Source organism: Emydura macquarii, unplaced genomic scaffold (genome assembly GCF_026122565.2).
Source record: "Emydura macquarii macquarii isolate MOO-44397 ecotype Brisbane River unplaced genomic scaffold, CSIRO-AGI_Emac_v2 contig_2422, whole genome shotgun sequence".
In the NCBI taxonomy this organism is placed as follows: Eukaryota; Metazoa; Chordata; order Testudines; family Chelidae; genus Emydura; species Emydura macquarii.
Window position 1 is genome coordinate 3,544,111 of NW_027132559.1, and position 13,700 is coordinate 3,557,810.

General features: G+C 42.0%; 1 protein-coding gene across 1 annotated transcript in view; it reads right to left on the reverse strand.

The window, feature by feature from the left end:
- The window catches only part of LOC137162209 (collagen alpha-4(VI) chain-like), an 82,764-nt gene that overhangs the window by 39,289 nt on the left and 29,775 nt on the right, over positions 1-13,700 (reverse strand). Inside the window, 8 exon segments of the mRNA XM_067561794.1 lie at positions 3,329-3,364; positions 4,311-4,364; positions 5,681-5,746; positions 6,770-6,832; positions 7,012-7,065; positions 7,153-7,197; positions 12,182-12,208; positions 12,724-12,795. Of these exon segments, the coding sequence (XP_067417895.1) occupies positions 3,329-3,364; positions 4,311-4,364; positions 5,681-5,746; positions 6,770-6,832; positions 7,012-7,065; positions 7,153-7,197; positions 12,182-12,208; positions 12,724-12,795 (417 nt within the window).

Here is a 13,700-nt window from a genome sequence, read left to right on the forward strand (position 1 = left end):
GTGGCTTGCCAGGAGTCCAGTGCTATCTTGACAACATCCTGGTCACTGGCAAGAATGAGGAGGATCACTTGGAGGCTGCCCTACAAAGACTGGAAGAGTATGGCCTACAAGTCTGCAAAGACAAATGTGAATTCTTCCAGCCCTCATTTGAATATTTGGGACATATCATAGATGCTACTTGCCTTTGTAAGGCTCCTGCAAAAGTTAAGGCTATTGTGGAAGCTCCACCTCCTCAAAACATAAGCCAACTTCACTCTTTTTAGGGCTACTGAACTATTATGGAAAGTTTATTCCACAGTTAGCAACACTACTAAAACCACTACATGAACTTGTTTGCCTGAACAAGGTCTGGAAGTGGACTGAAGCCTGTGATGTTGCATTTAACAAGGGTAAACACGCTTTGCTAAATTCAGAGGTTGATGCATTTTGATCCATCCTTACCTCTACAGTTGGCCTGTGATGCCTCTCCTTATGGAGTGGAAGCAGTCGTGTCACACATTATGCCTTCGGGAGAGGAAAGACCCATTGCTTTTGCCTCATACACCTTAAGCAAAGCAGAAACTAACTATGCCCAAATCGAACATGGAGCACTGGAAATCATTTTCGGAATTCAGACATTTCACCAATACCTATTTGAACGGAAGTTCACACTTCTCACTGACCATCAACCTCTAACATCCATTTTTGGACCACGCACAGGCATTCCACCATTGGCTGCTAGTCATATGCAATGATGGGCATTGCTGCTTTCCACACATACACACACGAGATCAAATATCGGAAATCCACTCTGCACTGCAATGCAGATGGTCTCTCAAGGCTGCCTTTACCAGTTAAACATCAATATATTGGCCAGAAAGAAATCTTCTACTTTGAACTGATAGAGAACACACACATCACTGCTACTCAAGTAAAGAAGGCAACTCACGTTGACGCAGTACTGTCCCAAGTTATGGACCTAGTGAACATCTGTAAGGGACTCTAAGGTTTCACCCAACTTTCTTCCCTACATGTCCAAGAGGATGGAGTTATCAATCCATTCTGGTTGCTTGTTGTGGGGGACACGCATCACTATTCCACCACTACTGAGATCACAGATATTAGAACAGCTACATTCAGGTCAGTGGAATAGTGTGCACGAAAGAAATTGCATGAAGCTACTTTTGGTGGCCTGGCCTGGACAGTGCCATTGAAGAGAAGACAAGAGCTTGTACTTCATGTCAGAGTGTGAGGAACACGCCTCAGTTGGTGCCTCTACACCCATGGGACTGGCCTGAAAACGCATGGCAGCATATTCACGTTGATTTTGCTTGCCCATTTGAAGGAAGCATGTTCCTGGTTGTTGTAGACGCCCACTGTAAATGGCCAGAAGTCTGTATAATGCCATCCACTACTGCTGAAAGTACTATCCAGAAACTGCGTGAAATCCTTAATTGTTTCAGTCTGCCAGAACAACTTGTGAGTGACAACGGACTGCACTTCATCTCTCAGGAGTTTGAAAATTTTATTAAAGCAAATGGGATACATCATGTCACATCAGCACCGTATCATCCATCCACCAATGGATTAGCTGAAAGGTTTGTATAGACCATGAAACAAGCTTTAAGATCTGCAAGGGTTCATTCATCCATTCAAAAGCATGTGGACACCTTCTCACTATCCTACAGAAACACACCTCATGCTACGACCAAAGCGTCCCCGGCCTTTCTAATGAATGGACGACAGCTGCGCACTTGCTTTGGTCTGCTGAAACCCACCAAAGCATGACAAGTTGTGCAACGTCAACAGCAAAACCAAGTAATCAGATGTGCACATGGAGCAAAAGACCAAACCTTTAGTCCTGGACAGCCTGTCCTAACTCAGAAGTATGCTTCTGGAGCTAAATGGGTCCCTGCTACAGTCATCACCCAAACAGGACCTGTTTCCTACACTGTCCAGACTGCAGCTGATCTCACCTGGCAGTGGTATGTAGATCAGTTGTTGCCAGGTCATGAACATCTCTAGTTGAACTGCTTGACCTCACCATTACAGGTGAGATATCATAGAGTCAAGAGTCACCTGTTCGTGACTCCCCTTCTCCATCCACCTCTGCAGCACATACAGCCCCCTCCCCTGTTCAAACAGATACAACATCCTCACCTGTTCGAGCTACGAGTCCCGAGCTCATCATTAGACCCGCACCAATAACACCTTCCGATGCAAGAACACCAGAAGTCCACCGTTATCCATCTGAGACAGAAGACTTCCTCAATAGTTGGATCTTTAGCTAGGGGAAGCCCATTTTACAGGGCAGAATAATCCCAGGGGTTTAGCCAGGAAATGAGGCAGTCTGCCCTCATTCCCTAGTTTAGTGATTGTTCTGTTAAATGGGCGTTTTCATTAAGGGGGGAGGAATATGTTGTGTATTTTGTGCCTTGCCTTATTGCCTAGGTTGCCGTAGCAACAGAGCTTAGCTTGTTGCCATAGCAATAGAGTTAGACTATTAGGGGACAGCTCAGCCATTCCTGGCTGGTTTTTAGTGTTAGTTCAATAAAGACGCTCCCTGTGTTGCATCTCTCAGTGATCCAGTGCTGGTTTCTCTCTCTGAATACAAGCAATAAAAAGGAATTCAACATAACACAAACCACCCACTGAACAAGTGTTATCCTACGTACACCAGATAGGCCAAATTCTTTGGCTATACGTGTATAAATTTCATCAGTTCAAATGGGAGCTCACATGCATATCCCAGTGGGAAATTCAGGCATTATTTTCTGGATTTGATTCTGAAACCAGAGCCAGCCTAAGATGAACAAGGCTGCAATATGGTATTTTGCTGCCTTACACCAAAAGTGACCAATCCTTGTTCCCCATTATCACATTGCTATATGCAGGGCTGGCCTAAGGATTTGGGGAATGTTATGACGACGATTCTTTGATACACCCCACAATTAATGGAGTCATTTTATGTAGAAGTTTGTGTGCAGGTACGGACTAGGGAGGAAATCATCAGGTCATTCCTTATAACCTTAGTGACTGACTTACCTCAGCTGATGTCAGTTTACATTGCCAAGGCTACTTTCACAAGAAATGAGCTAGTAAGAAACTTTTATTTCAGTGAAAGTTAAGATTCTTCTTAATATTTCTGGTCCCTCCAAATCAAGAAGATCTGTGGCCAGGTGTTTCCTGGAACTTAAAGGCCGATTAGGCTTGCAATAGACTTCCTAATTATTAAATACTTGCATTCAGTTTCTGCGATCACACTGAAAATATCCTCTTTAAGATATATATATCTCAAATCTGAGCTTTTGCCTTGCACACACAGCATATACCAGTAATGATCACTGACCTTTAAGCCTGGGAGGCCTCGTCGACCCTCTGCACCCTATGAATGAAAAACAAGAGCAATTTATCCAGAACCACAGACCAGTAAATGAAAAATAATGGCCCTGGAGCCAAACATAGTAAATTAATGGGGAAAAATGGCTATTCTCAGACAAAAAAACTTGATTCAGGTGAAACTGAGGTTGAGCATTCGTATCTGTAAACTAAGGGTAGAAACCTTACAGGAAAGAGTATTGCAGTTATCAAAACAGTCATTAGAAAGGCAGGAAATTCAGAGGGAAGGTATCTAAACAGCCTTCTCCAGGATGACTTTCTCCCTCTCCCTCTCCACTCTTAAGATCAGTAAAAGGAGAGACTTGATCCCATGCACATTAGGCAGTGGGACTGCATTACTCCTCTAAGCACACAGCTCTCCCTAGCTTCCTTCATGAACCTTAGTGATCCTGCTAAACATCATGGAGACCTTTTGGGAGCTCCGCAAGTCCAGGTTTGGAGGGAGTAGTCAGCAGTCCCATTGCCTCCATTTCCTAGGAGACAAAGGAGGTTCAGCAAATGTTCCCTCAGCCTTAATAGGCTCCTCTGTCTCCAGTGAGTCAAAATAGGCTCGTCAGCTTCCAATGAGCTTGTATAGCCTTGTGGGGGAGTAAGAAGTTTCCTTAAGCTCATAGGTAGGCAGGGGAGAGGTTAGGTTTGTCCCTGATGACAGTTCCAAGTTTCTAAGACTCATGGAGGGTCCTAGGTCCCCACTGAGTGCAAGGCTCAAGGGTGGTCATAAATCAGGAACTCCTTGTCTGATGTATTTAAAATCTGGTAGAAAACTGTTACCTCCGTCACAGACCTATCCTTCCAAACTTGAGGCCAATCATTCTTTGTTGTAGATTTTTTTTGTGGGGAGAAAAGAATGGGGAGCAAAATTGGGTTTATAAATGGGAACATCCTAAACTATGGATCAGCTACTTCCACTCCACAAGGATAACTGCTCGTACATCAGTGCCCTCTTCACCCAGCTCTCCTGGCACTCCATCTGCTCCCAGTTCTCCCTGCAAAAGAAAAAGACAACTAGATTTTTTTTTTAAATATCAAGTACACATGTTTCTTTTTACAGACCTCCTTTGATACTTTTCCCAGAACATTTCTTCTTCTAATTTCATTGTAATCACTCAAAGCACAGTGGGTTTTAGATCTAGGACCGTGAAAAATGTGTATAATTAAAAATATCCAACCAGGAGGAACTTGTCTGCTTTTGGGTTCCAACCCTTCAGCCATAACCATCTGAGATTAGATAAAAGCTTGTGTGGGATCTTTTTGTTGTCTCTGCCTTCCAGAGAAATCAGATGGAGGAGATTATGAGGGAAGATTAATCAGAAAGCAGTGACTTTTGTTGCCAGAAATTCATTAAAGTGCATCTCTTGTCTGAAAAGTGACTATGCAAAAAGGGCAACTTCTTAGGTCTGGGGCCTAATCCAAGGCCTATTGATGTAAACAGGGGGAGTGTCCACTAACTTTAATGGATTAGGTCCTAGATGTATTTTCAGAAAGTGAATCAGCTTCCTGTAGACCAAGGAATTTTAGAGATGTGACCAGATTTCATATGGATACACCTATACCCACTATATCACATACTTTGGTATCTGAATAGAGCTTAGCTAAATCCTTCCTTACTGCTGGGAAATCAAGAAATGAGGAAATATGGGCAGCGCTTCTTTGGTTATTTTATTTGTACTGCATCATTGACTATCAGGATCAGGGCCCCTGTACATACATAGACTAAGTTTCAAGTTCCTGCCATAAAGTGCTTTCAGCAAATCTAATTTAACCAGAAAGGATTCAGAAGACATTTTGTAAACATCTATCCAAGTTCAAAGTGAGAGGTCAGAAGGGGGTTCCATCTACTCTAAGGAAATACTTTTAACAAGGTGACAAGGACGTGTTGGTATTCAGAATGCCTGATTTTTTTCCCCAAGCAATGTAGTCTGAGACATCTGTGGTATTTCTATGATTAGAGGCCTCATATCCACCCTGAGAAGTCTTCTGTGGAAATATATTCATGCTAAATCCAGATAACAAATTACAAAGTATCTTCCTTCTGATCAAACTGCATTTGACATCCATCAGCAAGCACAAGAATGTTATCAGATTGTAGGCACAGCATGGCATTTCTGTGGATTGATACAATAATAGAAAGGAGGCACACCTCTCCAAAGCTCTTGGTGCTGCAGACACAGGTTACAAAGCAAAGATAAAATTAAATAGCAGCTCACCCCCAAACAACTGATAGAACTCAACCCTCTAAGAAACACACAAATCTCCTCTCCACACAGTCCTATTGGCCCTTAACAGTGCAAACTGTGTTTACCTGCTGCCCTGGCTTTCCTTTTTCACCCTCTGGACCAGAGACATTATTGTTAATTCCAGGATCCCCCTGAAAAAAATCAAGAAGTTAACCATTTTCAGGAACTTCATCTTTGCTATTGTAGCTACAAAGGCAGGATATGGAAATAGGAGCAGAGTAATAAAAAAGAGGATTCATTCAGAAGATGATGGTGGCAAGAGGCTTCTGCAGAAGCAGTTCCACAATCAAAAACTAAAAGCTCTTTGCTCAAAGAGATGAAAAGAAAGTATCTTGATAGGCAATTAATTCAAGCTTGTAATGAAATGGTTGATATGTCTGTTTAGGTATAATTATCCATGAGCTATATACTAAAATTCCAGGATTGGCACTTGTCTGTCACTCTGAAGCCTAGAATGTCTATTGAGTGAGTGGGAAGTGATGAAAACAGCTACATACTCGGTTGAAACAATTTTTGTTAAGAATATCACCAGGTTCATTCATCACTGGGATTCACGGCCTGTTACCATACAATGTGTAAGTTCTCAGCCATTTTGACTTTACAAATAACACCTGTGCAGAATTCAGCTACAGTAGCTCATGTGTCTGTGACATGCCAAGAGTCCCAGACCCCACCCTGGAACAGCCAATAGCATTAGGTTAGGGCATTCACTTGGGATGTGGAACAGTCAGGTTCAACTCCCTGCTTTGTCTGAGTCATAGCCAGAAATTGAACTTGGGTTTTCCACATCCCAACTGATTTCCCTAACCACAGGTCTATTGGATGTTCTGGGGGTGGAGGCTCTCACTCTGACCAGAAATTCCATCCTAGACCTGAGAAACTGACACATTTCCACAAAGTGTTTCAGTTTTGACAAACACGTTTTCCAAGCAAAAGCCATTTCATCACTAAAATTCCTGACCAGTTCTATTCCTGATCTCCTCTGCAGGATAGTGTATGGTCCAGGATTATCAGGATGCCCGCAAACAGCATAACAAAATTGACATTTGAGGCAATTTTTTCACAAAATCTTAACATTATGTGACAAATCTGGATTCAAATATGAAGATTAAAGTCTTTTCAGTCTGTCAAGAGAAACCACAGATTTTACTTACATTGTCTCCTCTTAGACCAGGCTCTCCACGCTCACCCAGTTCTCCTCTGGGTCCTTTTCTACCCTTAAGTCATGAAGAAAGCACAAACAATTAGGATATAGGTAGAGAGCTACAGTATTAATGTCATAGTTAGATCCTTAGGGCCAGAGAATGTGCAGCTGTTAACAGGTCACAGAGATTGCAGATTTGGCGCTAAACGTCAGAAAGGTGACAGACTTCCATCAGGGCTAAATACACTTTACCCATCTTCCTGTGCTGCCTTTTTCTCCAGAAGGTCCAGGAGATCCTCGTTCTCCCTAGAAAAATAAAAATACAAAAAAATAATGTTCTTTCTTTCATATAAATCTCACTAACTGAATTCGGGACATGTGATTAAAGGTTACCTCCTCTGCATCAATCCCATCAATTCCATTTTCACCCTCTTCACCCTGTTGGTATAAATAAAAATCCACATTAGCACATTAGTGAGCTCTGTGGGGCAGGAACCTGTCTTTGTATACAGTAAAGCACCTAACATGCTTTTGTGTACTTTAAAAAGTAAGAAAAATAGTTATTAAAAATATGCAAGAATATGAACTCAATTTTTCCATCAGGTATTTTTAAACATCTCCTTTACCACCTGCAGCATCCTTAAAATCACAACAACTTCCAGTATATAATCAGTTTGCATTTGATCTAGCATTTAGGTTCTCTTGTATTTTTGGTGCTAAGTTGTTTTACTTATTTATAGTGTACTATGCTCTTTTTAGGGCATTGTCTATTGTGGTTGCTATATTTAACAGCTGGTAAGAATACATAGATTTATGGATCTAGGCTGACCTCCTATATAAACACAGTCTAGGAAACTTTCCCCCAAATAATTCCTAGAGCATCTCTCTTAGAGAAACATCTTTACTGAAGGTGCAAATAACTATGGAAGAGTTTTGTAGACTTTGGACAAATTAAGGCACAGGACCATTATTTTACTAGAACTGGTCTTATTCACATCAGAGTGGATTTTGACACTTTGAATCTAAAGCAGCTTCGTTCAAATGTGAACGTCTCCAAGTGGTGGTAAGGGTGTCATTGATCAAAAGATTCTGAGAGCCAATCTGACGGGTGTGTAATTAGTATTGAGACACCTGGTTTTGATTACTCCTTTACCAGGGTAGCAAGGGCTAAGAGCTCTGAGAAGATGACCTAATCAGCCCCAGTGAGAAGCCAATGATTCCTCTGGCTGATCTAGGAAAAGGGTGAATAAGATCTGAAAGTAACCCATTCAGCCCTTCATTGAAATTATTCAACCAGGTGGGTTTTTTTATAGGACTGGTACGACCAAGGCCATGTCTACACGAGAGAGCTTACAGAGGCGCAGCTGTACCAATGCAACTGTGCCACTGTAAGATCTCTAGTGTAGCCACTCTAAGACAACAGGAGAGACATAATTAATCCACCCCCAATAAGCAGCGGTAGCTAGCCAGCGTTTATGTCGGTTTAACTTATGTCGCTCAGGAGGTGGTTTATTCACACCCCTGAGCAACATAAGTTATACAACATAACTGATAGTGTAGATATAGCCTAATGCATTACATCACCCTACAGTCATCTTTTCATCAGTTGATATGCATTTCATCAGCTGCTGAAATCATATCACTTTAAAAAAATCAGAACAAATATCAGCCATTTCTGGACGACATTGTCTTATAAAATAGCAACCCAAATGCCAGAAGCCTGTAATGTGAACTTGCTGTTCAGATGAAGAATGTGGCTTTTGAATGTAGTTGTCCTGAAGATTTACAGCTACAAGATATTAATTTCAGTGATGGAACTCTGAAATGTTTTAGAATTGCCTGCGTAGTTTTCTTTCCATTGAAAACGAAATGGTACTTGGAGTGCCTGTCTTTTCCTTTTGTCTACCTTTTACAGAAAGAAGGAATTTACTCTGCTGCTCAGCTGGAATACAGAATGAGATGGAAAGGGACCACACTTTGTTTTGTTATCTTCAGAATTGAAATAGGTACTCATGGTAATACGCAAATAATTGGAAGTGACTTTAAGGGCTTTTTCTAAGGGCTACTGGATTCGATGGGACTCAATCTGACAGCTCTGATCTCTTTGTAAGGCTATGCTACACTACCACTTTTGCTGGTGTAATTTATTTCGCTCAGGGATGTGAAAAAACACACCCCTGACCAATATAAGTGACACTGACAGAAGTGCCGGTGTGGACAGGGCGATGTTGGCAAGAGACCGTCTCCCACCAACATAGCTACTGCCACTCATTAGGGGTAGTTTCACTATGGCAGTGGGAGAGCTCTTTCCTGTCAGCATAGAGCGGCTCTCTTGAGAGATCTTACAGCAGAGTAGCTGCAGTAGTACAGCCGTGCCACTGTAAGCTGTCTAGTATAGACACGGCCTAAATTGTCATTAACTTAGCCTTGGCAGTAATTAACACTATATGTTACATGCTTATGAGGCAAATTTCATTAGTTAGTAATGATTTTGTAAATATTCCAGGGCAAAAAGTAGATTGCTCCAAATCTATTAGCTCCTAAATCACTGTTTACTGTATAAATATTCCACAGCCACATACTAAGAAATCACTGCTTTTGTTCTTGTTTCATTGTTGGGTTTTTTTTTATTATTTTTCTTTTCCACGTTAACAGATCTGAACCAAAGTTTATAGTGTCTTATATTAAGTACAGCTGTTTCTGAATCACTGTCTCTAGAAGCTCTGATTCTCTCAATCTTACCCGTATTGAATCCTTTCTTGGAAGTGGAGAGTTTCATTTTTAAATAACTTAAGTGGACACAATGAGCTGAGCGACTGAAGCATGTGTTATGGCTGAGTTGGAGATGCACTTCCCAGATGGTAATATTAGTAATGAAAGATATATGCTCTCCAAATGAAATTGCATAATGGTAGCTGAAAAAGGTGAAGGAGTCTCTGTATATCAACAGGGTAGGCTTTGATTCAAGAACTGCACTAATACCTATGGCTTTTAGACTGCACTTTGTCTATGAAGCATATATTAAGGCTCACATTTCACTCAAGCAATTAGGCATTCTGCAATCAATGGATTTCAATGTGAATTGGATACCTAACTCCATTAGGCTTGTCTAAAAATCCCACCCTAGATTTCAATCTATTTGAGCCAAAATCAGCAATAGTTTTGAAATCAAGCATCAGGGCTGAATTGACCCTTCTTTTGCTGTCATACATTTTAGATCTTTAGAAAAAGATAAAGGAATTCAGGAAACAAACTTACCCACCCACGCTGGTTCCTTTGCATTACCTCCTAGAACCAGCTAACCAGAGCTGGAACAGGTCCTGGCAACGCTATTTTGTGCCCCTAATAGCCATAATTTGACCCTTGGCCTAGTATCTGAGATGACACACTGATAACCAGTGGTAAATGCTGACTTTTTCACTGTGAGCAATTTAGGTCAACTTTGAGACCTTTCTGCAGTCATGCAATTCAAATGACTAACACGTCGATAGTCTCTTAGGATCGTCTAGGAACAGTTCCCAACCCAGCAAGCATCTACACAATTATATTGCAAATACACACAGGTTTTTTTTAAACTCAGTGTTTGATACCCTTTGCCTTTAGCTAACTTTAATGCCTTTTCATCTTACAACATAAAGTAAAGACGATAGGACTGTGTGCAACCAAGAACTTTTTTATTGGAAGAATCATAGAATCATAGAAGATTAGGGTTGGAAGAGACCTCAGGAGGTCATCTAGTCCAAACCCTACTCAAAGCAGGACCAACCCCAACTAAATCATCCCAGACAGGTCAAGCCGCACCTTAAAAACCTCTAAAGATGGAGATTCCACCACCTCCCTAGGTAACCCATTCCAATGCTTCACCACCCTGCTAGTGAAAATGTTTTTCCTAATATCCAACCTAGATCACTCCATTGCAACTTGAGACTATTGCTCCTTGTTCTGTCATCTGCCACCACTGAGAACAGCCTAGCTCCATCCTCCCTAGAATCACCCTTCAAGTAGCTGAAGGCTGCTATCAAATCCCCCCTCACCCTTCTCTTCTGCAGACTAAATACGCCCAGTTCCCTTAGCCTCTCCTCTTAAGTCATGTGCCCAGCCTCTTAACCATTTTCGTTGCCCTCCACTGAACTCTCTCCAATTTATCCACACCCTTCCTGTAGTGGGAGGCCCAAAACTGGACACAATACTCCAGATGTGTCCTCACCAGTGCCAAATAGAAGGGAATAATCTCTACCCTCCATCTGCTTGCAATGTTCCTACTAATGCAGCCCAATATGCCATTAGCCTTCTTGGCAACCAGGGCACACTGCTGACTTATATCCAGCTTCTTGTCTACTGTAACCCCTAGGTCCTTTTCTGCAGAAATGCTGCTTAGCCAGTCAGTCCCCAGTCTGTAGCAGTGCATGGGATTCTTCCGCGCTAAGTGCAGGACTCTGCACTTGTCCTTGTTGAATCTCATCAGATTTCTTTTGGCCCAATCCTCCAATTTGTCTAGGTCTCTCTGTATCCTATCCCTACTCTCCAGCATATCTACCACTCCCCCCAGCTTAGTGTCATCTGAAAACTTGCTGAAGGTGCAATCCATCCCATCATCCAGATCATTAATGAAGATGTTTGAACAAAACCAGACCCAGGACCAACCTCTGGAGCACTCCGCTTGACTGTTCCTGATCACCTTCTTCTCCTCCAAGTGTTTTAAAATGGAGTCCTTGAAGACCTGCTCCATGATTTTTCTGGGGACTGAGATGAAGCTGACTGTTCTGTAGTTCCCCAGATCCTCCTTCTTCCCTTTTTTAAAGATGGGCACTATATTTGCCTTTTCCCAATTGTCCTGGATCTCCCCCAGTTGCCACAAGTTTTCAAATTAGATAATGCCCAATGGCTCTGCAATCACATCAGCCAATTCCCTCAGAACCCTCAGATGCACTGCATCCAGCCCTATGGACTTGTGCATGTCCAGCTTTTCTAAATATTCTTTAACCTGTTCTTTCACCAGTGAGGGCTGCTCACCTCCTTCCCATACTGTGCTGCCCAGTGCAGTAGTCTGGGAGCTGACTTTGTCTGTGAAGACCAAGGCAAAAAAAGCTTTGAGTACTTCAGCTTTTTCCATGTCATCTGTCATGAGGTTGCCTCCCCCATTCATAAGGAACCCACCCTTTCCTTGACTACCTTCTTGTTGCTAACATACCTGTAGAAACCCTTCTTGTTACCCTTCATGTCCCTTGCCTGCTGCAACTCCAATTGTGCTTTGGCCTTCCTGATTTCACCACTGCATGCTTGAGCAATATTTTTATACTCCTCCCTAGTCATCTGTCCAAACTTCCACTTCTTGTAAGTTTCCTTTTTGTGTTTAAGCTCACTGAAGACTTCTTCATTAAGCCAAGCTGGAAATTTGATTCCATTTAGGAAGAACACATACCTGGATTCCTCGATAGCCTCTTGCTCCCTGAAATTAAAAATAAGTTGTGTTAAAATTGAACTAGACCAAAAAGCATCTGAAGTGTTTTCTAGAGATGATGCAGGAGAGTGGAGAAGCTTGCTGAATTGATCACAGGCAGATGCAAATGCGGGATCAAGTTGCAGGATCTACATCATGAAAGCTTCTTGGTGCCCCACGACAGATTGACATTTCTTCTCCTGTCCTAGCAATTGGGTGGGTTCAGTTTTTTAACTCCTCGTTAGGCTTTGTAGCAATTCCACTGGTGTGGGATTCATTGGAGAGCTGCTGAATCATCAGACTCTGCAGCCACTGTTGCAATGCTCTTGTTCTGGCCAGCACCATCTAAGACTAAATAGCAGCCCAGCACTAGACGCTAGAGAGTCACTCTGGTATTCTGAAAATGGGTTATAGCAGTCCACATATCCTTAAAGAGTTCAGAAAAGGGAACTCTTCTAGGTGCATAATAAGTGCATGGAAAAAAAAATAAAAAGAGGGCAATAAAGAATTCTTCTAACACTTGCCTTGGGACCCCTAACACCTGGGCATCCTACTTCTCCTTGAGTTCCATTGAGGCCTGTTGGACCTCTCTCCCCCTACAAAGCAAGGCAGAATGTTAAATGCATGCATTGAAAATTGGTCACTTGTTATACAATTAAAGCAAGTCAGAGTTCTTTAACTATCAGTATTCGCTGTACTAGGGACCTGACCAGGGCCCACTGAAGTCAATGGGAATCCTCATATTGACTCCAAAGGGCTTTGAGTCAATCCCTGCAAAATCTGACCTGTATCACAGTTCTAGGCCCTTACTGTCATGTTATGTTTTGTCCACCAATAAGCTTTCTGACTCTAAAATCTTGATATTAGAGGACTGATTCTTTTTAAAACTTGTCCTGGACTGAATGCTCCTTTCCTCTCATATGGACAGCTGGTCTTGGAAGGAGTATTCTAGAGGTCTCTCAGGGATGACATGTAGACTGAAAAGACACAGATGTTTTGTTTGCAGTATTATTGTATCCATATTGTTCCCAGGATATTAGAGAGACTAGATGGGTGAGGTAATATCTTGTATTGGACTAACTTCTGTTGGTGAAAGAGACAAGCTTTCAAGTTTACACAGAGCTCTTCTTCAAATCTGGGTAAGAAACTCAGTGTCACAGCTAAATACAAATTAGAACAGTCTTGTCTCCAGATCACATCTGTAATCTTTGAAAAAAACTGGAGACAACCTAGAAGCATCCAGGAGCAGCCTCTGAAGATAGCAGCAAAATCTTTCACAAAAAGACTTTTTACTGTATTGTATTTATAAAAAACAAATTCAGGGTGAGAGAGAGAGATCACTGGGGGCCTTATTGTGAAAGACCTTTGCAAAGATATAGAAGTGAGGAGGAGGGCACAAGGAGTCCTCTTGTGTAGTCCCTGGGCTTGCCTCTCTTCCAGTGTAATTACTCCAGATTTACACTCGGGCAAACGGGATTAGAATCTGGCACAACACTATACA